General features: G+C 50.8%; 4 protein-coding genes across 5 annotated transcripts; 3 read left to right on the top strand and 1 right to left on the bottom strand.

Moving 5' to 3' along the window:
- The first annotated feature begins 4,259 nt into the window (after positions 1-4,259).
- Positions 4,260-5,033, top strand: LOC101760901 (flowering-promoting factor 1-like protein 5). The gene has a single exon (XM_004958584.3). The coding sequence runs from the start codon at positions 4,397-4,399 to the stop codon at positions 4,712-4,714; it is 318 nt and encodes a 105-aa protein (XP_004958641.1). The 5' UTR covers positions 4,260-4,396; the 3' UTR covers positions 4,715-5,033.
- A 7,187-nt stretch (positions 5,034-12,220) lies between these two features.
- On the top strand, positions 12,221-14,047 carry LOC101759545. 2 transcript variants are annotated; one of them, XM_004958582.4, is made up of 7 exons: positions 12,221-12,639; positions 12,772-12,810; positions 12,893-12,946; positions 13,132-13,185; positions 13,322-13,375; positions 13,457-13,496; positions 13,622-13,760. In XM_004958582.4, exons 1-7 carry the CDS (start codon positions 12,565-12,567, stop codon positions 13,627-13,629), a joined length of 324 nt encoding a protein of 107 aa, XP_004958639.1. In that variant the 5' UTR covers positions 12,221-12,564; the 3' UTR covers positions 13,630-13,760. The 2 variants fall into 2 exon arrangements, with proteins under 2 accessions (XP_004958639.1, XP_004958637.1); XM_004958580.4 differs by having other exon boundaries at positions 12,286-12,639; positions 13,457-13,531; positions 13,622-14,047.
- On the bottom strand, positions 13,319-15,900 carry LOC101760482 (pentatricopeptide repeat-containing protein At2g32630-like). Its single transcript, XM_004958583.3, has 2 exons — positions 14,243-15,900; positions 13,319-13,452 (listed from the first exon to the last, which is right to left on the bottom strand). The coding sequence occupies exons 1-2, from the start codon at positions 15,840-15,842 to the stop codon at positions 13,400-13,402; spliced, it is 1,653 nt and encodes a 550-aa protein (XP_004958640.1). The 5' UTR covers positions 15,843-15,900; the 3' UTR covers positions 13,319-13,399.
- Positions 15,901-23,251: 7,351 nt separating this feature from the next.
- LOC101759137 (heavy metal-associated isoprenylated plant protein 35) lies at positions 23,252-24,918 on the top strand. Its single transcript, XM_004958579.4, has 3 exons — positions 23,252-23,463; positions 23,554-23,629; positions 23,723-24,918. The coding sequence occupies exons 1-3, from the start codon at positions 23,428-23,430 to the stop codon at positions 24,628-24,630; spliced, it is 1,020 nt and encodes a 339-aa protein (XP_004958636.1). The 5' UTR covers positions 23,252-23,427; the 3' UTR covers positions 24,631-24,918.
- The last annotated feature ends 191 nt before the right edge of the window (positions 24,919-25,109 follow it).

The following is a 25,109-nucleotide window of genomic DNA, read 5'->3' as shown; positions in this document are numbered from 1 at the left end:
TTTTGGGTGCCGTTTGTTCCTCCAGCTTCCTAAGGATATGAGGAACTCGTTTTGGGTTATAGATTTGACATGCATGGGGTCTTTGCAGATCTAGGTCATCAATGGTGATGAAGCCATGGATGGGCTAAGGAGCTTGATTGGGGGCAAAAGAGGGATGATAAGCGGCGAGGGAAGCTCACCGGTGATGAGTAGAGCACGAGCAAGGGGCTGCTTGTTGGTCTAGGGTGGCGTTGGAGTAGATCGGGTCGAGTTCATCCTTGAGAGCTTGAGGAAGAGGGAGAAGAAGCTTGGGGATGGCCTTCTCCTTGGCCTCCGGCGAGGAAGAGTTGGACGAGGTGGTGGAGAAGCTCATCGTCGATGTCCTCCGGTGGTCCTCCGGCAAACTCCGGCGAGGGTGGTGGTAGATTTGGTGGAGGAGAGGAGTTCTTCCTCCATGGTTTGGTTGGGGAAGAAAGAAGGGAGGGAGGGATAGCTTCTGGTGTGTGAGGGAGGCAGCAGGGAGAGGGAGAGGCATAGGGGTGAGGTGGAGGGGTCGGGTTGGGTCCAGGGCGTGTGGCATCATTTTTCTGCGAGGGCGACATGCACAGGTATCCTTCTCGTTGATCGTCCGCAAAGAAGGGGCAGACAATCTGGAGAACAAAATCAAGTGACATTCATGGTTCTGCACAGAAACTTCTTTGCTCCATCTTCTAAAAGTAATTTTCAAGGCCTCCAAAAATTTCACCAAAAATTGTGTTGATACAACAAATCAAGAGGAACCCATTTTGCTTGAATTGGGAAGACTATAGTAGGTTTGAAATGAAAATTCTTCCCGGAATGCTATTTTTGGGTTTTCAGCTAAGCTGTTTGCACTGCTAAGGAAAGCACCTTTAGTACCGGGTCCTGACCCCCCTTTAGTGCTAGTTCTGCAACTGATATTGCTACTTCGGTACTGAGGGGTCTTTAGTACCGGGTCAAATAACCGGTACTAAAGGGGTGGTTGTTTATACCAACAGGTACTAAAGGTCTTTTTTTTCTTTTCTATTTCTTTATTCTATATTAGTATTTCATATTTGTTTCCTTTACGTATACTAGTTCTAATCTGCTAATATATATAAAGTTGTATTTAATATATAATATTACATTTGAGATAATATTATATACTTCTTTGACTCTTTCACATTCTCGCAGTCTTCCTTTGCATCTTGCAACACCTTACCTAGATCATCGATAGAACCTTCTTCTGCAACCATATCTTCTTCAATCTCGCCCATTGCGGCATCTGCAAAGGCACCTCCTTGAGTTCAGTCAGGAATGTAGCTATCATCTTCATCATCATCATCATCATCTTCGATCATAACTCCTCTTTCCCCGTGCTTGGTCCAAATGAAATAGTTAGGTATGAATCCTGAACTGTATATGTGAGCGTGAATATTCTTTCTGGATGAGTAAATGAAACAAATGAAACCATACTGCGGTTTGTTGGACTCTGACAGATCAAGAAAACCACGCAAGCCATTAATATACTTCATGGAGCGTTTGTCCGCATTGTACATCCATTGCCGATCCATCTACAAAGTATTACCAAACCAAAGATATTCTGATCATCCATAGAATTATATATGAAACATAACAAATATGATACAAATTTCATTAAACTTAAATGTTGCTGAAAGTTTAGATAGAAATACACAGATTTAAATTGCAGATCCAAACAACATGATACGCTACCACAAACTCAAATATTTTTGAAAGTTTAGATAGAAATACACATATTTAAATTCCAGACCCAAACAACATGATACGCTACCACAAACTCAAATATTTCTAAAAGTTTAGTTATAAATACACAAATTTAAATTTCAAACCCAAACAACATGATACACTACGACAAACCATCCACTAAGTACTATCTAGGAGAACTTTAAGTATCCTTAGGCGGCGAAGATGAAAATTTTGCTGACCCAGCCTCATCCTGTGGTTCAGTTATACCTCGTGCGACGATAGTACTCAGTGGACCTAAAACCCCCGGGACTGGCGATGGAGCATAACGACCACCAAAAGGAGGTTCCTGACCCGCCGCAACAGTATCTTCATGACATCTTTCCAAATAACGAAGCATTGCTCTCTCCTACATGCTCATTTTCTTCGGCTTATCATGAGGGCTAACTATGGTTTTCCCCTTGCCGTGAGAATAACAACGATCGCCCCCACCATCGCCACTACCTTCAGCAGTAGTAGCCATCTCTATGTACCATAATTTATTTAGCTTATATTTGCAAATAACTAAACTAGAACAAATTATGTCTTTCCCCCCACTATTTATTTAGCTCAAACATAATATATAAATGAAAAATTTCTCCATTGTAGCTTATTTTAAAAATAACTAATTACACACCTCTATTTCATCTTATTATCTCTATATACCACAATTTATCTTGCTCATATTTGCAAATGACTAAAATATGAACAAATTATATTTTTTTTCCATAATTTATTTAGCTCATATTTGTAAAGGACTAAACTATAAAATTATTTCTCTAATCTCATATCAATTTTTTGACTAATACGAAACATAGCATTCAAAAAATTGTAGCTTATTCTAAAAATCACAAATATGAGCTTTAAATGACATGCATATAAATGAAGAATTCCTCCATTGTATCTTATTCTAAAAATCACAAATTACTCTGGCTCTAAAGCATAAAACTTAGTATACTAACCATGTATCAAGGGAGGATAAAGTTTCTAACCTTTAGAACACTTAAATGAGTGAAATTTCCATGAAATGGTCAAAAATCCGGTTGCACCTCCCCTGTTTCGCCATGAATGGATGAAGCCCGAGCTAGAGGAAATAGCTCGGGCAGGAGGAAGAAGATGCCTACTTTATAGGAGGGAAGTTAGTACCGGTTGGGGGCTCCAAGCGGTACTAAAGGTCACCCATTAGTACCGGGTGGAGGCTCCTCCCGGTAGTAATGGGTGACCTTTAGTACCGGTTGGAGCCCCTAACCGGTACTAAAGAGGGGTCACAGGGGGCTCCTGGGGAACTAGCCGTTAGACCCGGTACTAAAGCTCACATTATTATCAGGTCAAAAAACAACAGGTACTAAGGGTTAGGACCAATGCTCAGTTTTCAAGTAGTGTTGGCTTCAAGATGGATTCCTAAAATCCAAAAAAAAATCACCTAAATTCATATATGAGGAAGAAGTATTTTACCAAGTTATGTCCTAATGGAAAAACAAAGTTTATTCACAAGGCATGCATTTCCACTCTATTCCATAATTCAAGTAAAAATGCAAATGCATTCAAACAAGCTAAAAAAATTTATACTAGTAAACAATGATGCTCATGATGCAATGCTCAACAAGTTAATTACAATTCGTTACAACAATGCACTGGCCCTAAGTCCTTAATGGAAAACCTATTAATGTCAGTTTTATATGACCAAAAAAGTCTTTGTGATAATTGATTCACCCTAATATAATCAGTGTCATTTTTAGGGAGATCTCAAGAATTATATATTGAAACAACGACACCAACCAATCTTTGGCGATCGATTGCGGCCACTAGGAAGTTGGGCACACAATTCTAATTGGTCTCAGACTTTTCCACCCAAAAGCTTCTGATGCCTGAAAACAGGTGCCGAGTTATATGCCGCTAAAAGCAGACTGCTTGCTATGTGCGAATCTCTACGTACAACACATGTTGCTGTCAGATAGATGCAAGTATGCAACATCGATAAGCATGCCGGTTTTTCTTTTCTTTTTTTTCCTTTTGAAAAAATGTGTAAATTTATCTTCAGTAACCCAAAACACGCCAGTAAAAAAAATTTGTTGCAGAAAGTATGTTGAATTGAAAACCTTGTTTGTGTCGAACCGACTTGATTGGCTTGTCGGGCGTTCTGAATCATCGCTAGTACAATAATCTGCCATCTTTTATCATATGATGGCATTTCGGTCCATCATTCGAATCCGTCGGCAGGCTGCTGAATGATCGATGATGTATGCCGAGCTCTTATCGTCTGAAGCTGAACAGCGTATGTCATCTGAACAAGGAAGCTTCAGCCTCACCACACAACAACTAGACGGGAATCGAGGCACTTGCATGAATGGTGCAGAGGGAGAATCTCCTTTGGGGTGGAGGAAAGTTCATCGCAGAATGAAGAATCTGTCGGTACAGCGACGTCGATCGTGGGCAAGCCAAAATGGCATACTGCGACGGAGATCATCCCGGCATCTGCACCTGCACGGCATCACACCCCTGGAACTGCACCCCGCCCCCCCATATATACGCACAGTCACAGGGAGCACTAGAGCAGCAGCGGCAGCTACAGTAGCTTCATTCGGCTAGCAGCAAGCAAAGCTAATCAGCGAAGCATACTAGAAAGAAGGCAGAGGCTGCTGGGAATAGACGATAGATGTCGGGGTCGGGCGCCGGCGTGTGGGTGTTTCGGAACGGCGTGATGCAGCTGGAGCAGCCGGCGGCGGCGAGCCGGAAGGCGTTGGTGTACGTGCCGACGAACGAGGTGATGCGGTCGGTGGAGGCGCTGGAGCGGCGGCTGGGGACGCTGGGGTGGGAGCGCTACTACGAGAACCGGACCATCGTGCAGCTCCACAAGCGCGACGGCGGCGCAGACCTCATCACCATCCCGCGCGACTTCGCCAGCCTCCGTTCCACCCACATGTACGACGTCGTCGTCAAGAACAGGGACCACTTCAAGGTCGTCGACGCCTAGTCGGCGACTGTGCGAGAGCTGCCAGCTACCAGAGCTCTCTGCTTCTCAAATACTCCTATCTATTTAATTTAGGGGTTGTGATGCGTGTGCAGGTGCAGATGCCGGGATGATGAGCTACGTATATACTTTTACATATGTATATATGTGTGCAGTGTGCTGCTTGGTGTGTATTTTGACTTTGCTTTGGCTTGGCTTAATGTTGTTAGTTAATCCACATGCAAGGAGTGGGAGCTACATGCATAATGTACTGATGCTTGATGTGCACTATTATTGCCCTTTACGTGTGAAGCTAATGAAGCATCCTCTTGATCAATTACTTCGATCAAAGATTAAACTTTGCTGCCGATCAATCAAGCTTCAAATTAGGAGTACACCATGAGCAAACACACACACACACACACACACAGAGGCCAAATTAAAAACATCAGAAGAAGCGTTACGCTTCTGCTAACCGGTAGGTAGATGCTCTATGTATTCAGGTTCCTGAACCTGAACAAAGCCAGTGTACCTGCCAACTTGACCCGGTACATGTACATACAACTGTCAGATAGCTACGGCATTCTCGTGCTCATCAATACACCTGATTCGGCAGTGGTTGAATCGATGTGATCCACGACGTGGATTGAACCTTCTTTCTTGACCCGCTTCTTTACTTAGTATAATTGTTGTTGAGGTTGTTTTCCTGGACAGTTTGATTAGAAAATAATCGGATCCTAATGATGATCCTCTCAGCCCTCAACACACCTGATTGGACAGTGCTTAAGTTTGATGCGATCTATGGCGTTGACTGAAACGCCTTTCGTGACCCCCGCTACTTTAATTTCTAGTAGTATTATTGTTGAGGAGTTGTCTTGACCAGCTGGTTTCAGTAACCTCATCGCTTCTGCTTCCAGACAGTTCAGAATCGGATCCTGATCCTCTCAGTCTCAGGCAGCCCTCAACATTATCTGCCATCCTAAGATTCCTGACAAAAGGATTTTGTTTTCCTCCCTTGGCTATCGCTGTTGTCCATTAATCGGGTTGCGTCAAGCTACCTTCTGCATCGCGATGATAAGCCTACAGAGAAAGGCTACAAGGCTAGGCCGGATATTCGGGAGATGGACAGGGATGGAATGGAATTCCATCGGGAAAACACCAATTCAGCACGCATTTGTCACTGAGACGTGTATGTATGTCGTATAACGTGACGTGGCATCCTTCTTTTCCAAATAAAAATGGATTTGCTATATGATACGGAGGACCCTTTGGTAGGGCTCCAAAAACAGCTCCTGGAGTCGTTTTTGCCAGAGCGGAGCCAAAGGGGTCCAAATGAAACGGCTCCTAGCAAGGAGCCCCCTTGGAGCCGGAGCCGTTTTTTACTAGGCGGATGCTCCCACACACGCAGGCCCACTGTTACGAGATTGCCCTCGGAGTTGCTCAAATTTACGCCCAAAATGTCACCGCATACAACCGCACGCGTTCTGTCCCCTGCCCTTCTCCGCACGCGTTCCTGGCGCCGCTTCTTTTCCTCGCCTCGCGTCGCACAGCAAAGCTGGCAGCGCCATGAACCTGGGCCGGCGGCCAACGGCCGCGCGCAGGGAAGGTCCTCCAGGCGGGGAAGCCAGCGGATCGAGCCTGGCTGACCTCGATCCGGGGGTTGTGGGCGGGCCGCATCTAGGCCGGCCGCGGCCCTTCCCAGACCGGCGGCGGCCGGCCAACGTCGAGGGCAGTAGGCGGCCGAAGTGGCATGGGCGGCGGCGGTGGAGGGGGAAGGAGAGGAGGAACGAGCGGGGAGGTGGGAGGAGGCGACGGTGGGAGGCTGCGGAAGGCGACGGTCTGGCTGCGATGGAATGGGAGGCGGCGGTGGGAGGATAACGAAGGAAGAGAAAAGAAAGAAGAAGGAAGAGAAAAGAAAGAAAGAAAATAAATAAATAGGAAGAAAAGAAAAGGAAAAGGGTATTATGGGTATTTGTATTTCATCTTATCTAACCATTTTAAACTACACGGATGAGCTGTTTTGCCAAACGGTTTTCCAAAATGAGGAGCTAGAGCCGGAGAAGCCACTTCACCCGAGGAGCCGGAGCCGTTTTCAGAGGAGCCGGAGCCCTGCCAAACTGGCTCGGAGTAGCTGCGTGTTGGTTCGAACAACCTATGCCCAAATTTTTTCCCCTTCATTCAATATTAGCATATTTTTCTTCCATCTCTGGTTAATGCAAGCCTCATCAGGTTAGGGTAACAGAATTTCAGGGATTTTTTTTGTAACAGTTAGGGATTTGAAGCTAGAAGGTTGGGGAAGGGAAGTCAGCCTCCCGATGAATGCGGTTGGTGGGCGAGGCAGCGAGACTCCGAGAGCAGTGCCAGAAATGTTGAAGGTTGACTAGTGGGCTGGGTTAAAACGGGAAAACTCACTTTGATAGGAAAGCGTGGCAGTAGGGAGTGTCAACGGTTGACGGTGAGGGCTGCCGTAGGCAGGAGGAGGCCAGGATGAGGCACCAAATCCTATGGGGTCGTTTGTAGCGCGGATGAGCATCGAGCGAGGTCCAATTGGTGTAGGTTAGCTCCTTTGGTAGCTTGGATGAGGTCACGGGTCAGGATGAGATGGTGCAGAAAAGACCGGCCAGCTTGCATCGCGTGGAATGTCAAAATCGGCAGTTCCACGCGGTGCAGGTTCTGCTGGTCCAAGCAGCAGCGTTATGGTGACCTCGGTGCCTCGCGACCCCAGCCCTGCCCCATCTCAACGCTGAAGCCCTGCCGCGCCATGACCTCCAGCCAAGCACCACCACCGCTTCGTCCTAGAGCCTACTTGTGCGCTCGCCACCCGCGCCCCTCCCCCGCGCCCTCAGCCACCCTGCCAGCCAAGCTGCCACAGGCCAAGCCCCTGCCGTGCGCCTCGCGGTCGAGCCGAGCTCGCGCTTCCTGGAGCCGCCGGCCCGCTGCCTGCCAAGGACGAGCTCAAGCACGAGCACGAGCTAAAATTCTTCGATTATTGAAAGAAGTAGTAGTTATATTTCTGAGATTGATGGCACGCACGCGTATGTTCAGGGAGACGATGAGCAGTTACTGCAAAGAGGTTCGGGAGCTTGGGTTCAGGCTGTACACGACGATCTTGGAGAACCTGGGTCGGGAGCCAAGCTACATGAAGGAGACGTTGGGCGAGCAGGAGCAGCACATGGCCGTCAACTTCTACCCGTCGTGCCCCTTGTCGGAGCTCACCTACGGCCTCCCGGCCCACACCGATGATGATGTATGGATGCGTGCAGCCTCGCCGATGCGCCGTGAAGCGTCCCCACATAAGTAGAGACTAAATGTGATCCAATTACCAGTCCTAGGAGGCTGATAACACATTTATTCAACAGATAGTTCAGAAACCGTATAACTCCCGAAGGAGCGGGCAGGCAAGCCACACCCAAAGCAAGACTAAAGCGATAACAATACAAATCCAAGTTGCAGTCCAGTCGGACTCCGGGCTGCAATCGGAACTATGCGTCAGCGGAAGCATCTTGCAAAAGGCCAACACCGCAGGCAGCGTTGGGTGCAGACGCAACCTCTACTCGAAGTCCTCGGCGATGAAGTCCGGATCCTCCTCTGAAGCAACAACACAAGGGTGAGTACAAAAGTACTCAACAAGTCCAACCCCATCCATGGAGGGGGATACAACAACAATATGCATAGGATTCAGCAAGGATATGGTTAAGGTTTATTTGCAATAAAGCTAGATTTTTGACATATGCAGGGTTTCATTTCAAAGGATTTTCATAAAGCATTTTCTTTAATAAACGATATATCAAGTGGGTTGGTCCTACACAAAGGATCCAAGTTTTATCGCTACCGGACTCCCCGTCCGTCGTAGCGCACGGCACAACTGCCGGACACTTCCAAAATCCAACACACACACTGTAAGAACCAACCATCTCCCAAAAGCTAGTTGTGTGACCGAGCCATAACTCGTCCAATGCCGTGGACACGGCTACCCGGATAGGTTTTAACTCTGCAGAGGTTGTACACTTTTCCCACAAGTAGGGTACCGCATCACGATCACCTTAGTGATGGTACGGATCCTAACAAAGCCATTACCCACCTTAGCCAATACTGACTAGTCAACACGGAAGCACCCAAGGGGTTAGCAACCCATCCACGGGGCCGAAACCGGGACCTAAGTCACCAAGAGCTTAGTCTTTTTCCAAGGGCTCCCGTTGCTCACCAGCACACCTGAAGCCTAGCAGTTTAGCTAGTGGGGTTTATGCTAAGCCGTTGCCCATACAACGGTCGAGTGGTTGCACGATGATGGAATTAGGCAAAATGACACATCAACTTGATCCTTAGCCATGACAAGATGGATATCTCCCAACTCTGCTCAACCACTAAGGTACGAGCTCAACAAACCGGCATTCCACACAAGAAATGCACATCCATCTCATCCACCACCTCTCTTTACACCCGAAAAACCCAACTCCTCAGTTGAACACACTCACACCTTTATTTTCCAAATAAACAGATGTAGTCATGGTTGAATTTGGATAATGAGTTCCTAAGCATTCTAGCAGTATTTATCATCTAAACAGAGCAACTCATATCTAGAGATAAATATGGGGCAACAAGGAATAACCATAACAATCAAGGGGTGGCTATCCAACCATGTCTTGCGATAAAACAACATGCATTTTATAAAACAGGCCAATAGGTTGTGTCTGAAAAACTGGGTATTAAATATGCATCAAGGGTGAGATTGGACTTGCCGTTCTCAAAGCCTTCCGGGAGCTCCTGCTCGCAGTACTGGTTAGTGGTCACAATAGCAGTCAATAGCGAACAATAGCGACCGTAATAGCAGTCAATAGCGGACAATAGCGGTTGCTAAGTCCAAACATGTTATCTTGGATCCGCTACCTTGTAGCAGTAGCGGTAGAGTACTACTACTGTTATAGCGGCCGCTATTACGAGCGCTACGAATGCTATTTAGTACCTTGGTACTGGTCCTCGGGCTCGGGCTCACGGTCGAACTCCTCCTCGCGCTCCTCCTCGGGTACTCCGCGATCTACTGCACACACAAACGAGCACACAATAAATAAAAAGGAAAAAGATTTTACCCGTTGAGCTCCGAACAGGAAATATGAATGGAAAATAGGTAGGAAGGGTATTTTCATGAACTTTGGATATGCCTCGGCGGAAATATATCAGAGGAGGCTGTGGTCGAATTTGGGATCGATTGGAGTAAATTTGGCGCATGAAATGACGGGTTAAAGGGAGGTTTGGGCTTTAAAACAATATTTAGGACTGAACTGTGAAAACCGAGGGCCTATTTGTAAATACTCTAAAAAGTGGAAGGGCTTATTTGTGGAAATCCCTGGAGAGAGGTGGAGGGACCGGGTTGCAAATAGGAGGAAACCGAGGGGCCAATCGAAATTCGAGCCCCTTCTTCCTCCTTCTTTCCTTGGCTTCAGAACAGAGGAAAAGGGGGGGACGCACGGCCGGTGGTGGACCGGCCGGCTCGGCCTGCCGGCGGCGAGACCGAGTGACTGGGAAGGGGAAGGAGGGGGTAGGGAACCCATTTGAGGAGTCACCTCGGTCGATTGGTGGCCGGGGCGAGGGGAAGGGGACCGGCGGCGGCAGGGAGGTGGCGGTTTCCTGGCGGCGGCGGCGGGTGGCGCAGGGGCGGTGAGCTGGGGTGCTGCGAGGTGGTGATGAGGATGGCCGGCCTTGGCCCCCTTTTATAGGCGACGGGAGGGGCGGTGTGCGGCCAGCAATGAGGGCAACCGGTCCTCCGGCCGGTGGCATATCGGAGTAGCGGAGCTCGTTGGATGGCGTGGGCTCGGTCAACGAGGGGAGGGAGCAGGGGCGGCGACCGCTTGGGGAGGCGCGCCGGGAGGGGCGGCGTGCTATGGCTGGCGGGCGGGCCGGCGCACAGGACGGCGACGCGGGTGCGGGAGTGGCAGCGGGGCTACGCGGGCGCGGGAGCGGCAGCGGCGCGAGAGCGGGCGCGGGCGCGTGCGGCAGGTGCGCGCGTGCGGCAAGCGGCGCGCAGGCGCGGGTGCGGCGGACGGCGCGTGCGCGCCCTGGCGCGGTCGGGCGCGCGGCCCGGGGCAAGGTGGGCCCGGCGCACGCGGCCCGACACACGCGTGCGGGGTTCCGGCGCCAGGGGGCAAGGCGCCGAGCGCCAGGTGCCAGAGGCAAAAGGGGTGGCCGCCTGCGGGAAGAAAAGGAAGGAAAGAGGAAGAGAGGAAGAGAGGGAAAAGGAGAAGGAGGGAGGAAAAAAAAGAAAAAAAAAGGAAGAAAGGAAAAGAGAGCGACAGCGGTAATTGCGGGATTTGACGGCACGCGTGATGGATTGGACGGGCACGCGGCGAAAATTACGGGGAGCGGAAAAAGAGGGTTGACGAGTCGGGGCCGGAACGACGGGTCCGACGGAAGGGAAAAGGTTTGACGGAGCTCAGCGGTCGGAAAATTTTGGAATGCATTTTTTTTAACGAGTGATTTAATTTGGTAAATTTTTACGGGCGTTACACGCCACCACCACCCCATGCCCAGTGAGGAAGAAATTAAACGGGCAATGGTGAGAGGGCCGGGCCGGCATCTGCAGCAGTGTCGGCTCCCCTGCTAGTGGCGGCGGTAGCGGTATGTGAGGACCAAGGGGGATGACGACGCTCGCGCTCCTCGATTTCTCCTTGCAGCAGCAGCATGCGGTGGGCAGCGGTGGTGGTGAGCTCACTGACTGGGAAGCCCCGGTGGGAGCGGGTTGCGCGGCGCGGGCAAGCGGCCGCGGTGGGCGGTGGTGCTTGGCTGGTGGCGCGAGCACCGGGTGGAGGTAGCGAGCGTGGGCAAGTAGCTACGGCGCGAGGTGTGGCGTGGGCAAGCATGGTAAGTCTACCACAGCTAAGCTAGGATGCAAGGTAAGAGCAACTCCAAGAGACTGCTAATCTTACCCCCAATACTTTTTTTAGAGGAAAAAAAAGAAAAATGAACTCCAACAGTCCCCCAAACCTTCCCCAACTTTTTAGCAACGCTAAAAAACAGCCTACCACCGCGTATATTTTAGCGTTGGCATTCCTCCCCCAATCCTGATTCCCGCACGCTCGCGTGTCCCTTCCGATGGGCCCAATACGATGACGTGGGCTGTTTTAAAATATTGGGGGCTAATTATTAGCGATCTGCTGTGGATTGGTATGTTTTTGGGGGAAATTTTTTTGGAAGAACCCTCAATATATAGTTTTGGGAAAGAATTTTTTGGAGTATTCTTGGAGTTGCTCAGTCCACCAATTTGCATAGGTCAACAAACAAATCTTAAATAAACCAGACCCACCAAATGCAAAATTGTCAAACAACATCTTTGCATCTCGTGAGCCCTGGCTGGGCTGGCCAGAACCTGGCTCTGCCAAACGCCTAGCCAAATCTGGAACTTTCCAAAAAACAAACTCAACCAGAACAAGGACCGTACACTGCAGCCACTGTATAGTAACAATGCCATGCACTAGTACAGTGATATCGAGATGTTCAGAGGACAATCAGATTGACTCTTCTTTGTTCCTGTGCTGGAGCCTCTGTCACACGTGAATATGGCACTTTCCTTGAAAATTTCACGTGAACCGAGCGTGATCCCCATACATGAATTCCCAGCGGTGGACATGTACGTATCGGGGACAGGTAAACAGATGGTGACGTAAAGGCAACGCGCCATTGAAGGCGGAAGCAGCTGCCTGCAACTGCAACCGGCTGACGACACTTGATCTGCAGGCGAGGAAGACAACAACGAGCAACCTGACCCACCTACCAACCCGACAGCCTTGCTTCCATTGGAGACAAATGCTAGCCTCCAGGTAGGAAGCCAGTCGATCCGGTGGCGGGGCCCAACTCACAGACTCCGCCAATCAACCCTCCGGATGGCCGCCGAGAGCACTGCCCCGCCGCCACCGTCTCTTCCTCCTCCGGCAACCGCCGCCGCGCTTCGTCATCCGGTAGGCGTGCTCAATCGCTGCTTCGGTGATCGAGTCCATAATTTAGAACTCTGATCGGTTCTTGCAAAATTTAGCCTCCCAAGTCCGCTTGTGTTCATGGTGTGCGTTCCCGTTCTGGTTCGTGATCTGCAGAGACTGTCGGGGTTCGAGCAGCTGGACGCGCGCGTCAAGGTGGTTTACAGGGCGCGCGGGATTCTTTGCAGCAATGGAATTTTGGGTGAGTTGACGGATTCTTGTGAGCTTTGTGTTTCAGGAGCTGACCTCGTCGCAGGCGGAGTTGCTGGAGAGGATCCAGAAGCTGAAACAGGTATGCATGATCCTCTGACGAAATGCAGATAAGAGCTCGCGCAATTGATTAGTCTGTCAGAATGAACAAACGCAATCGGCGAGTTGAAAAACTTGGATTTGGAAATTATTTTTTAAGAGTTCCGGAAATTCGCTGGTTTGATGATCAGATGCTGATGAGCTGCAATGGACTGAACTCTGTTTCAGGAGGTGCAGAACTGGCGCTCCAACGTAGAGACACAGGTCAGGACATGCCAGAATGTGAGTTTTGTTCTGTTCTTTCTCCCCAAGTTTGTAAACTCCACAGACCATAGACCATAGGCGTGTGCCATTGTGTGAGTGCTGCGCCCATTAACGATTACGATATGCAGTGATGATAAAACTGTGTTACATACAGGAACTCCAGGGTCTGAAGAAGGGACTTGACTCTGAAGTGGAGCAGCTGAAATTGGTGTGCCTTCTTTCCGACGACTTTTCATCCTTTTAGTTCAGTGTCCAGGAGCATCTCACCATCTTCTTGTTTTGCTTCTAGGAAATGAAGGAGATTAGGTCCGCAATCCAGAAAGAGAAGGGTAATCTACCTACGCAAATCACAACTTTAGAGATGGTTGGTTTTACACGAGAAATATCTACGAGATAAAATGCCACTGAGCCATGCTGTTGCACAAGAAATTACAATGATTTTCTTGTTTTGTAGAGCAATAACGACACAGAACAAGCCCTGCAGACCCAAGACAAAGCATTGAAGGTTGACACTGATGCTAGTATGGAAGAACAAACAGCAACACAAGCGTGAATTGGTACTACCTTCCAGAGGTGAAGTTTATCCTGCTGGATATTCAGCTCCTTTCGGTGGATCAAAAAGGAAAAAAGCTGGCAAATACACTAAATCATATGTAGTACTCGTATTATTTTTGAATCCATACCATCAGGTGCAAATATCTACCAGTACCAGCAAACTGAAGTGCAATGTTTCGGATTAATCTTGTAAGGTGGTCAACTACATGTACAAGAATTGCTTGTTTTGTAACAGTTCCAAGTCTACAACTTCAATTTTCAAATGAAGTATGCACAACAACCTCTGGTTCTACACATGCTAGAAATAAAAGATGTGCTACCCGATGAGGATCTGGAATGGCCATGTAACATTGCACATCAACATGTAAGCATTTCTGAGAAACCAACTTATGGTCATCAGAGACTCAGAGTAAAATGCAACAATCTGGATTGCTTGCCTCTTCAGTTGCTTTGAGGAAACTTACATTATCTTCCCTTAAAAACAGTGCTGCCTAAGAAACCTTAGTTTGTGCTAAAATACCTTTCCGTTTATCTGTGTGAAGGCTTCCTACAAGAGCAGAATATACTGATTCATCTGGAATCAATCCAGCTTTCAACATATCATCATACAGTTGGAACGCCGCCTCTGATCTCCCTTCCTTTGCCAGACCTGATATCAGAACCGTATATGCCACCACATTAGGTTTTGTTCCCCTCTGTTTCATCTCTTCAAACAGCTTCAGCGCCACATCCACCTTCCCAGTGACACAGTGGCCATGAACTAGCGATGCATAAGTGTATACATCTGGAACAAACCCTTTCTTCTCCATCTCCTTTCTGAACCTCTCAGCCTCGCGGATGCTCCCCTTCTTGATGTACCCATCCATCATAACATTGTAGGTCACAACACTGGGCATTGCCCCTTTCCCTGCCATTTCTCGGAACAGCCTTCTAGCCTCCACCATGTCACCTTCCTTGCAATGTATGCTGATCAATGTAGTGTAGCTGACATAATTTGGCGCCACGCCATTCTCGATCATGATATGCAACAGAGTCTTAGCCTCATCCATTCTATTCACCCTGCAAAGACCACAGGCTAGTGTGTTGTATGTGTAGACATCCAGTTCGATTCCTGTTTTCTCCATGGCCACCTTTATTTGAAGAGCACTGTCCACCAACCCTTTACGGCAATACCCATCGATCATCGTATTAAAAATAATTTGGTTGTACCTAACACCTCGCCCTTGCATATCTGCTAGCAACATCTCTGCAGCCTCCATCTGCCCAATCTTGCAGAATCCATTGATCAATACACCGTATGTACGCTCGTTTGGCTCAATACCATTGCCAACACATTCATCAAATACCTCAGAGGCCTTCCGCACATTCCCTGCACGACAGTATGCGTTGATGACCGCCGTGTAGAAGTACACATCCCCTGCAACATTCTTTGTCTTCATCTCATCGATCAGAGCTTCAACATTGTCGATATCCCTGGCTGCCGATAAACAGTCGACCAGGATCGTGTATGTCCCAACTGTCGCCTCAATCCCTTCGTTTTCCATGATCCTGAGCACCTCCTCGACCTGTTTGTCATCCTCTTGGCGTTTGTAACAGTCAAGCAGTGAGTTGTAGCACAAGGCATTCGGCTTCACGCCGTGGCGAGGCATTTCGTCGAGCAGCTGGCGAGCGTCGGCGATGCGGCCGGACTTGCAGAACCCATCGACGACCACAGACGCGGAGAGTGGCGAAACGGAATCCGGACAGGAGGTGAGCGCCCGCCTGAGGAGGTCGGTGGCGGCGGCGAGCTGTCCGGCGCGGCGGAGGGAGAGGAGGGAGGACGTGAGCGAGCGAGGGTCGAGGCGGCCGAGTCGGGAGACGGTGAGGTCGAGCGCCTCGGCCGCACGGTCGGCCGCGCCCGCGTCGGCGTACGCGCGGAAGAGCATGTCGTGGAAGGCCGCCACGGCATGCGGCGGCGCGCCGCGCGGGAGGGAGGAGGCAGCGAGGTCGGGGAACGGCACCGCGAGGAGGTGCGGCGTCAGCAGGGAGGACAGCTTGGACCTGGCTTCGGCGAAGCGGCGCGCCGTGAGGAGAGACGCGAAGGCGGCGAGCGGCGGCGCGGCGGAGGTGGACGCGACCATCGCATCGGGCTGGGGCCTGGGGCGGGAGAGGAGAGTGTGGGGAGAAGAGCAGAGGAAATCGCTGGGTGTCGTTTACGTTTTCCGCACTTGGTGGCGGTTCTTGATGGTGGGCTCCACCACTTTATTAGGTGGGCTGGACCCAGGCGTAAGCTTTGTTTGATGGGCTGAGCTTACCTGTGGGCTCTAAAAGAGCCCAACCATCCCTGAAGCACTGGAGAAAGTCTTATATCACTATTCTCTGAAAAGAAAGAAAACTCGTATTTCTGAGGTTAAACAATACAAAATTTACAATCGCCGCTCACGAGCTGCACAGCCGCACGAACAGGTGGGACGAGAATTCCAACGGCATGGAAGCAATCACACAGAGCGCACAGGCGCCACGACACGAGTGAACGAAAGAGCCCGACACGATGTGACGCGAGCCTGGCCCGTCGCATGCGCGGACGCGCTTGGCTCCGCCTATCCGGGGCGCCTGCAGCCGTCTCGCCTGCGACGCCGCTCGTGCGCTGCCGGTACGGCGACGCCCTTTCGCGGCGACAGACAAGACGCCGCCTGCGTGCATGCGCCCAGCGCAGGCCGCCGATCATTGATCCGCATGTACACGTGCACAGTGGCTTACAGTACAGGATCCCCCCAGCCTACGTGACGTGCATGTACACGTGCGTCGCGCTCGCCTCGGCCGTGCTCGCGTGCCCAAAAGCCAAAATCCTCGTCCCCTGCTTCGGCGTCGCGGCGCTTGGTGAACGTTCCGTGAACCAGCCGATGCAGCGGCCAGCAGGACTGCGTTGGCGGTGATCACATGTTGGCCCTTGCTGAAGTTGCTATCACTGTCGGGTATCAAGATCGCCGGGAATGGCCCTGCATCTGCAACAACGACGGCGGCCTGCCGACTTGGGCATCAAATCATCCCAGACCAAACCTCGTGAGACCTACGAAACTCAGGAGAAGACTAAAGGTCACGTTTGGATCCAATTCTGAATTTTGAAAATCTAGATTTTAGATGGATTTTGAGAATCCAGATTCTAAGCAAAATTTAGATGGTGTTGTTTGATCATAAATTCCAAAATCTGATTGTATAGTAATTTGTTAAATAGATGACTTTTATGCCTTTGCTACCAAAAAAGTGGACAATAGCAGATTGGATAATCATCTGAAAGGTTGATAGGTAAAATGGTAAAATATGCATGCAAAATCTCGTAGAATCAACCTTTGAGCAGCTTCTGGGAGAATCTCAGAATCCAAAATCTAGATTGTAGAATCTGAATCAGAATCTGGAGGGCAATCCAGATTTTGAATTTTGAGAATATGATGTTCTCCGAACGGTACCTAAGATTAGACAAATAATGATGACTCGAATCAAATGTGGCATGAAAACGATATTTAGTGGAAAAAAGAACTCTTCAACCAACCCGTCGATCAAACCGACGGCGAGCACATCCAAAATCCTTCCGCAGCGCCGGAGTTGGGGCCGTTCTGCCGCGGCGGGCGCGGAAACAGTGCACGATCGACCTCCCCGGAAATGGCATGTGCGCGCGTACGATGCATGTATGGAGGCCTCATCCATCGGCGCTCCATGTCCTCTGTCCTCCACGTTCGCAGGGGCGCGGGGCCGGCAGCAGCGAGCGGCCTCGGTTGCCTGCGCGCCCGGCCATGGCTTTGCTCTCGCAATGGCCAATGGCAAGATGCAGCAGGCAGCACACATGTCGCCAAAGGTTCCGGTACGCACAAGAGACGCGCAGGGCATCTCGTAAATGTAAAATGTGTGCGGAAAAAAGAAAGATGAAAGAAGAAACAGTGACGGCGGATTCGATTCGGGTGAAACAGAAACAGAGAAGAGAGGCAGAGGAATTGAATTGGCGAGACAGGCTGCCCAGAGGGGCCCGGCTTTTGATGTAGAAAGCCTCCTCTACCTCTCTTCCCATCCCCTCCACCTCCAGCCTGCTGCTTTTTTTTTATTCTGAAAGCTCGCCGCACTTGTACGTAGGACCTCCGCCGCGCCGATGCCTATGGCGATCAATGCAAAGCAGCCGTTCAGCCGTTGCGTTTCTCTTTCTCGGGAGGTTCCTGAGGTCCAAGCAAAAATCAACCTCACCAGGAGGACTGGGCTGCAACTTTTGCTTTCCAATTAGGATCTTGTTTAGTTCCCAATTTGGAAGTGGCAAAATTGTCATTCTGCCAAATGCGCAACTGTAGTATTTCATTTGTATTTGTAAATTATTGTTCAAACATTGACTAATTAGGCTTAAAAGATTCGTCTCGCAAAGTACAACAAAACTGTGCAATTAGTTTTTGATTTCGTCTACATTTACTACTCCATGCATATACCGCAAGTTTGATATGACGGTGAATCTTCTTTTTACATAGTGTCAAAGTTGGGAGTTTGGAGGGGCTAAACATGGCCTAGGCCTCCTCAGATAGCTCAAAGGCCTACGTGGCAGTTCCATGTCAACGAGAGATTTAACTTATAGCACTCCGTCACCGTCGTCTCCTTCTCGGCGGATCCGGCGAGCCGTGGCCACATCACCGTTCCCTTGCACGTGCGGGCACGTGCGCCGCCGCGTAGCAGCTTCGCCGGTCGCTCGCCGTCCGCCGCCCGCGCGGGGCCTGCACGCCGCCGCCGGCCGGCCGCGGTGCCTCGGCCTTGCCCGCGCCGGCCTGCGCGCCACCGTCCAGTCGCTGCTGGCCGGACGCTTGACGTGGTCCCGTCGGGATGGGCCTGCGCGCCGCCTCCCAGCAGCGCCGGGCCCCGCTCACGCTCGCCGGCTCCCGCGGTGAGGGTCACACCGGCGCACGGCCGCCGTCGTCCACTCGTCCTTCATGAGTCAGGCTAAGGGGGAGAGAGAGCAGAGTGGGAAAGGAGGCGAATGAGCTTATCTCTTCTTGCCACGCTAGCGTGGAGTTTTTCAGACTCTCTCTCACATCCACGACAGCAGGAATCCGACGCTAGCTGACGTGCTCCCGTTGGAGGAGGCCGTAGCGGCGGTCACTTTTCTAGGGTCACATTTCATGGTGGGGAGACTATGAAACAGTTCCTTGAATGAGTCAACGAAAGGCAGGTCAGGTTCAAGTTCAAGAGAGTGCGTGTGCAGTCACCAGCACTGACGGGAAGCTTGATAAATTCTGGCCAGCGTATCCACATTTCGATACTGCTTCCAATGCGCTGCCACCTCCGTCATCAGGATCTCAGTGACAGCCGTTGGTGGAGCTTGCTCAGCCAGCAACGCTTGCAACAAGTCGTATCGTGGTTCCTGAATCATGCTGGCGAGGTGAAGTTTTAGGTATCAGTGAGCATGGCGGCTCTTAGGTAGAATGGAGATGGATGAGAGTTTATGCATGCCTGTACACGCAAATTGCCTCCCAAGTGCGGGTGTTGTTTATGCCTTTGTCTGGTTTCATCGATCACGCCCAAACATTTGTGGTGAAAGGCTGAAAGCTACATCCATTGCGATCCTAATCCTAGCAGACTGCTAGCTCAAAGACGTTGCTAGGTTAGGCGTTAGGATGAACCTAGTGACAGGGACCGGTTTAATTTCGAAACTGCCATCCTACACCACCACCACCACCAGCAGCAGCTACTACTGTTACTGGAGCGATGAGTCCAAGGAATGTGCATGGTGGACTCCAGCAGTGCTACAACGACCATAGACATAGGCCTTGTTTAGTTAGGGAATTTGGGAGGTGCCAAATTACTGTTACAGCACTGTAGCACACTGTAGCATTTCGTTTGTATTTGTGAATTATTGTCCAAATATTGACTAATTAGGCTCAAAAGATTCGTCTCGCAAAGTACAACAAAACTGTGCAATTAGTTTTTAATTTCATCTACATTTAGTACTCCATGCATGTACCGCAAGTTTGATGTGATGGGGAATCTTCTTTTTGCATAGTGTCAAAGTTAGGAGTTGGGAGTAACTAAACATGGCCATAGATCATCGCCGGCGGCGCAATGCGACTGCGAGATCGATCTTTTGTTGCGAGGAAGACCAACGCAGGAAGCGAGCGCCACGATGAACGGATCGAAATCGGATGAGCCGTGAGCCCTGTGCCAGCCGGCGACGGCCGTAAACCTCGAGCTGCTCAACATCCGCAGGTCCCGAAGAAAAAAAAAACGAAAAGCGAAAAGGAAAGGGCCTGGAGCTAGAGCAGCAGTGAGCGGGAGTAGTAAATTCGGCAGTAAACCGCGTCAGGGCAAGGGCAGATCGGGGGTGGCGTCCGCGGTCCGAGGCGGGCTGGGGGCTCCCGTGGCGGTACATGCACGGGCGTACCACGCGTGGGGCCCGCGCGGCGAGCCGGGGGTAATAAAAGCCGGGGGCGCAGGACAGGCCCCGCAGCTTTTGCCTTTGGACAAGGAATAATTACCGTCCTGACACGCATGTTTATTAGAGTACAGTCCACATTTCACCACGTACGGTCGTACGCCACCCTGTGTTGTGACCGGCAGCCACGAGCTAATTACGCCAGTGGTAGTAAGGTTTGAATTTAACTTGGAGCCATGCGGTTTTAAATTGGTAAATTTGTTCATGAATTCGCTACGGTTATTCACCGAGCGAAAGGTGGTTATCTCCCACAGATCAGAGGTTGGCTAGATGCTTCCTAGTCTCTCTTTTGTCTTCCATCGTGTTGTGACTGGCAGTCACGAGTTAATTAGGCCAGTGGTAACTCAAGTTTGAAAAAGTTTGATTTTAGTGATAACTAATAGGTGTAACTTGGATCCATACCGTTTTACTAAGATCCCGTTTGGACCTCCTAGGCATAATGACAATCTGGACAGTAGATAGTGATCATAGGATTCCGGATTCTGAATAGTGATAATCTAGTTTGTTTGGATTCTATAGGATCATGACCCCGTTAGGGATTAGTTGAAAAGTTCAATTGTCTATAATGCCTTTAGTTTCAATTAATTCTTTTAATTTAGTACTCAGCAGTCAGCATGGGCCGGTTTGGCTTTTGTATTTTTTAGAAATGAAAGTTCCGTAAACTTCATTACGACATTACGTGCCACAAGTTTCAATCAATTCCTAACTCATTAAAACAAAAAAAATGCACGATTTTACATTATTCATGATACGCTGAAACGTTGTCACGACCAGCTAGCACAAAAACGTATGGAGATTCCATAAATAGAAGCTTCATCACGTGGCACAAGTTTCATTCTAGTTTTGTTCACTTCTTACACGAACACATGCATGCTTTTAATATCCATTTCAGTCCCCGCAAAACCTTCCAAGTATTTGCCGGTGTTCGCTCAAAATATCCACTAACTACTGTCTAGTACTGGACAGCCAATCGAAAATGATCCTTTTTTTTAAAAAAAAAGGAAATGGTATGAAACTATAGTTACGAGTGCTGAACAATGCCCGAAATAGCGGGCTATAGCGGTTGAAGCTAGCTGCTGCTACAACAATGTTGTACCAATTAGCAGGCTATAGCGAAGCTATAGCGGTTGAGCACAGCTCTACGCTAAATCCCATAACCCGCTATGTTGTACATTGGTGCTGAAACTCGATAGCAACTTAGACTGTCGCATTGTGACGACACATCAACCGAACAATCAATCCTAGGTATCCATCCTCCAACTGCACGATGCGTGGCACAGTAGACGTTCAAGTAGTTGGGGACTACTCCTGCCTGAAATGTTCAATAGTCGTCGACAACGCCGTAGTTTTTTCGCAACACTGTGAGAGAGAGACAAGCTAGTGCGAACGACTGTTTAAGCACTGTAAACACCTAAAACGTGACGGGCTACTGAAAACGACTGTTCGAGTACTGCAAAACACCAAAAATGAACGTGCAGGTCCTCTAGCCGAGGGCCGAGCGTCGTAGCATCAATTGTGTGCGCCGCGCGCGCGGGTACAGAGCAGAGACGGACCGGTCACGTAATATATTTTCACCGCGTAGCTAGGGTGAATGAGCGCGCGGTACATCCGCCGTGGTCACAAAATTCTACCATTTACCGTGCGTCCGGTGCCGCGGCAGGCGACAGCGGCGTGCCTTCCCGCCAAACCTTGGTGCCGCGAACGGTCAATACGGACGCTACCCCTGATCCGCGATAAATGCGCGCGCGCGCTTTCAAGACGAGAGATCGATCGCCCGCTGTGCCTCTGTACGCCTGCTGCATGCGCTGCTGCGGCGATCGTATCGTACGTACGTATGGATACTACGGCCCGGCCGGCCCCCAGAGTACGTAGCTTTTGGAGTACTCATTCTGAGCCCTACGGCGCCCGTGGAAATACAAGGAAGCAGGTCCTGTTTATTTCCCACCTCCTAAAAATTTTAACTCAGTCTCAGTCTCAGCACTGGTTTTAGGAGGTTTTAGAAGGGGTGAGGGGACTAAAAGTTTTGAGCCTCCTAAAAATTTTTAGTCACTTTTTAAGAGGAGTGTTTAGCTCTTTAGTTATATTTTTGTGAAAACAAACAGGACCAGACGCCAGTCGCCAGTGCTGCCTCTTGCCACCGCGGCTAGTAGCTGCACGCTGGATTGCTGGCAACGTGGTAGAGTAGAGTACAGTAGAGTGCGGCGTATTCAGGTCTCGGTCCATGTCAACCTTGTTGTAAGTGACCTGACCTGCACCAGAAGCTGCTGCGTGCACAGGTCGTTGTAGACTGCCTGGGAGGCTTGGAAAAGCTGGCTGCCTGGGTTGCTCTTCAGCTTGAGCTTCAGCCTTCAGAGCAGAGGCGCACGCACGCAGGGAGGACCGGAGGAGGGCAAACGCCTTGTCCTACTCGGAGAAAGACGACGGGAAATTGACGCCTCATCAACAACGGCACCAGTTAATTAGGATTTACGGCCGGTATAGTAGTAGAGATGAAAGATCAGAAAGAAGGGGTGCCTTTTGAATGCTGCAACTGCAAGGTTGGTGCTGCCTCTAATGGCCCTGTCGAGCTCCGATCGATCCTCACCAAACCTACGCTGATCTGATCGGCGACACGTTGACACTGCTACCGACTGCAGATTGGGCATCAGAAGAAAGGAAAAATAAAAGTCAGAGGGTGAGAAACGACCGTGATTTATCTCTGCACAGACATGCAAAAAGAAGGATCTTATCAGGATCACACGATCTTTTGCAAAAGAAATGAGTGTATCTGCATCAGGCAATCACCCATCAGGCGAGGCAACGATTCTGCTAATCAGGAGCACTCCGAGTTGCCATCATGCATCACAAACGCATCATCAGCTGCAGCAGCAGCCTCCAACTCCAATGATGTGACGAAATGTGGGTCTGATGTCACCATCCCCTGCCGAACGAGATCCGTGCCCGGAGCCGGAGGCCCCTGCCTGGCCGATGATGGACGCACCACACCTGCGCGCCCGGGACCCACCTGTCGGTCTCTGCATGCCGCCATGGCCCATGGAGCTGCTGCTCCTCCTCCTACATGTACAGTAAGGCTACTACAAGGCTTGGTGGCGTGGCCATTATAAAGGTTAGCTGCCTAAGCGGCGGCCTCTCCCCCTTGCCACCAGCCCACCACCACCCCTCGCCATCAGAGAGCCAGAGAGTGTTCAGCTCCAGTTCCAGTTGCTCCACGCGACGAGCTGAGCTCCGCTGAAGCTCGAGGGAAGCGCTACTCTGCATCTAGCCTCGCCATGGCGTCAGGGGAAGCAGAGCCGCTGCAGTACACGGTGAGCGATGGGTGGTTCTGCATTGGGGAGGGAGGGCGTTCCTGACGCCGCTAGCCGCGACTTCCTGACGCCTCTCTCTGTTTCTTGCAGACCACCGTGCTGCGGGTGTCCATCCACTGCGAGGGCTGCAAGAAGAAGGTCAAGAAGGTGCTCCACAACATCGAAGGTACCTGGAATGGTCTTGGTCGATAAATCTTCTCACTGTTCTTCGTTACCTCGACTGATCGAGTGGCTTAATTTGCCGCCGTGGAACGATCAGGAGTGTACAAGGTGACGGTGGACGCGGCGCAGCACAAGGTGACCGTCACCGGCAGCGTCGGCGCCGACGCGCTCGTCAGGCGGCTGCACAAGGCCGGCAAGCAGGCCGCGCTGTGGCCGGCGCCGGCGCCCGCCGCGGTCGTCGAGGCGGCCAAGAAGCCCGAGGAGGTCGACCCGGCGCCGCCAGCGGCCGTGGAGGGCGATAAGGTCAAGGAAGGCGCGGGCAAGGCGGACGCGAAGCCGAAGGAGGCGGCCAAGGACAAGAAGCAGCCTGAAGCCGAGGGCAAGGAGAAGAAGCCGGAGAAGGACAAGGGCTCCGACAAGAAGCCCGAGAAAGCCGAGGCCGCGAAACCCAAGGACGAGGCCAAGAAGGACGTCGAGGTGACCCCGCCGAAGGAGAAGGGCTCCCCTGAGCCGACAAAAGAATCCGCAGCCGCCGGCGAGGAGGCGGGCGCGGAGGAGCCCAGCAGCGGCAAGAAGGGCAAGAAAAAGAAGAACAAGCAGCAGAAGGAGGGCGGCGAGTCCGAGACTGCACCGGCGGAGAAGACGCCGCAGCCGTCGATGCCAGCGCCGGTCCCGGCGCCCGCGCCACCTCCCGGTCCGGAGCGCCCCCTCGGCGGGTTCCCGTACTACGCGGCGCAGCCGGTGATGAGCTACAACGTGGCGCACCCGAGCTCCAGCGTGTCGTACTACGCGCCCACGCCGGTTGGGCACATGCAGCCAATGCCGACGCCTCCGCCGCCGCCGACGACGATGGCGCCGTACGGGTACCCGCCGTACCCGCCGATGATGCCGCCGCCGATGCCGGAGTTCATGTACGGTCCGCCGGGCATCCGGTCGTCCCCGCCGCAGGAGTCGTACAACAACATGTTCAACGAGGAGAACGCCAACTCGTGCAGCGTCATGTGACGCCCCCGCCGCCGCCGCCGCCGCCTCGCCGGACGCCGCACGGTGTCGAGTTGTAGTTAGAGGGAGGCTTTCGTAATAGAGGCCTCTCCTGTCGTGGTTACTATAGGTGGTAGAGTACTGGAGTACTGTCAATTAGGTGGTCAAAGCTCCCCTTGACCAGAATTTTTTTTCTTCTCTCCTTATAAATTGCTCTTTAGTGCACCATGTAATCAGGTGATGATATTCTAGCACCACCACTGCTTGCGATGTGTCTTTTTGCTACTACTTTCTGTTAGTTATGAACTCCATTTTGATATGAAACAAAAAACATGTAGAGTATGAATTCTCACCAGCAAAAAAGCAAATAATTCAAGCAGGTTGGTGATTGTTGGTAGGACAGGACAGTGAATCAGTGATGCCAAGTTTTAAATGTAATTGTTGGGTGGGGGCACTTTTTAGCAGGGAGGGGCAGGGGGGCCCTGGGCAGAGGGGCTAATGAA

Source organism: Setaria italica, chromosome II, assembly GCF_000263155.2.
Source record: "Setaria italica strain Yugu1 chromosome II, Setaria_italica_v2.0, whole genome shotgun sequence".
Lineage (NCBI taxonomy): Eukaryota > Viridiplantae > Streptophyta > Magnoliopsida > Poales > Poaceae > Setaria > Setaria italica.
The sequence above is the reverse complement of the archived record's forward strand: the minus strand, read 5'-3'. Positions and strand labels throughout refer to the sequence as shown.

What these genes read in the sequence shown, in the direction of transcription:
- LOC101760901 (XM_004958584.3), top strand. Translation starts at nt 4,397, where the DNA reads ATGTCGGGGTCGGGCGCCGGCGTGTGGGTGTTTCGGAACGGCGTGATG.
- LOC101759545 (XM_004958580.4), top strand. Translation starts at nt 12,565, where the DNA reads ATGGCCGCCGAGAGCACTGCCCCGCCGCCACCGTCTCTTCCTCCTCCG. An exon ending in GGATCCAGAAGCTGAAACAG is followed by an intron (nt 12,947 to 13,131) that starts GTATGCATGATC and finishes ACTCTGTTTCAG; the next exon opens with GAGGTGCAGAACTGGCGCTC. An exon ending in AAATCACAACTTTAGAGATG is followed by an intron (nt 13,532 to 13,621) that starts GTTGGTTTTACA and finishes CTTGTTTTGTAG; the next exon opens with AGCAATAACGACACAGAACA.
- LOC101760482 (XM_004958583.3), bottom strand. Translation starts at nt 15,842, where the DNA reads ATGGTCGCGTCCACCTCCGCCGCGCCGCCGCTCGCCGCCTTCGCGTCT. An exon ending in TCACACAGATAAACGGAAAG is followed by an intron (nt 13,453 to 14,242) that starts GTATTTTAGCAC and finishes TTCATTTCCTAG; the next exon opens with AAGCAAAACAAGAAGATGGT.
- LOC101759137 (XM_004958579.4), top strand. Translation starts at nt 23,428, where the DNA reads ATGGCGTCAGGGGAAGCAGAGCCGCTGCAGTACACG. An exon ending in CAGAGCCGCTGCAGTACACG is followed by an intron (nt 23,464 to 23,553) that starts GTGAGCGATGGG and finishes TGTTTCTTGCAG; the next exon opens with ACCACCGTGCTGCGGGTGTC. An exon ending in GGTGCTCCACAACATCGAAG is followed by an intron (nt 23,630 to 23,722) that starts GTACCTGGAATG and finishes TGGAACGATCAG; the next exon opens with GAGTGTACAAGGTGACGGTG.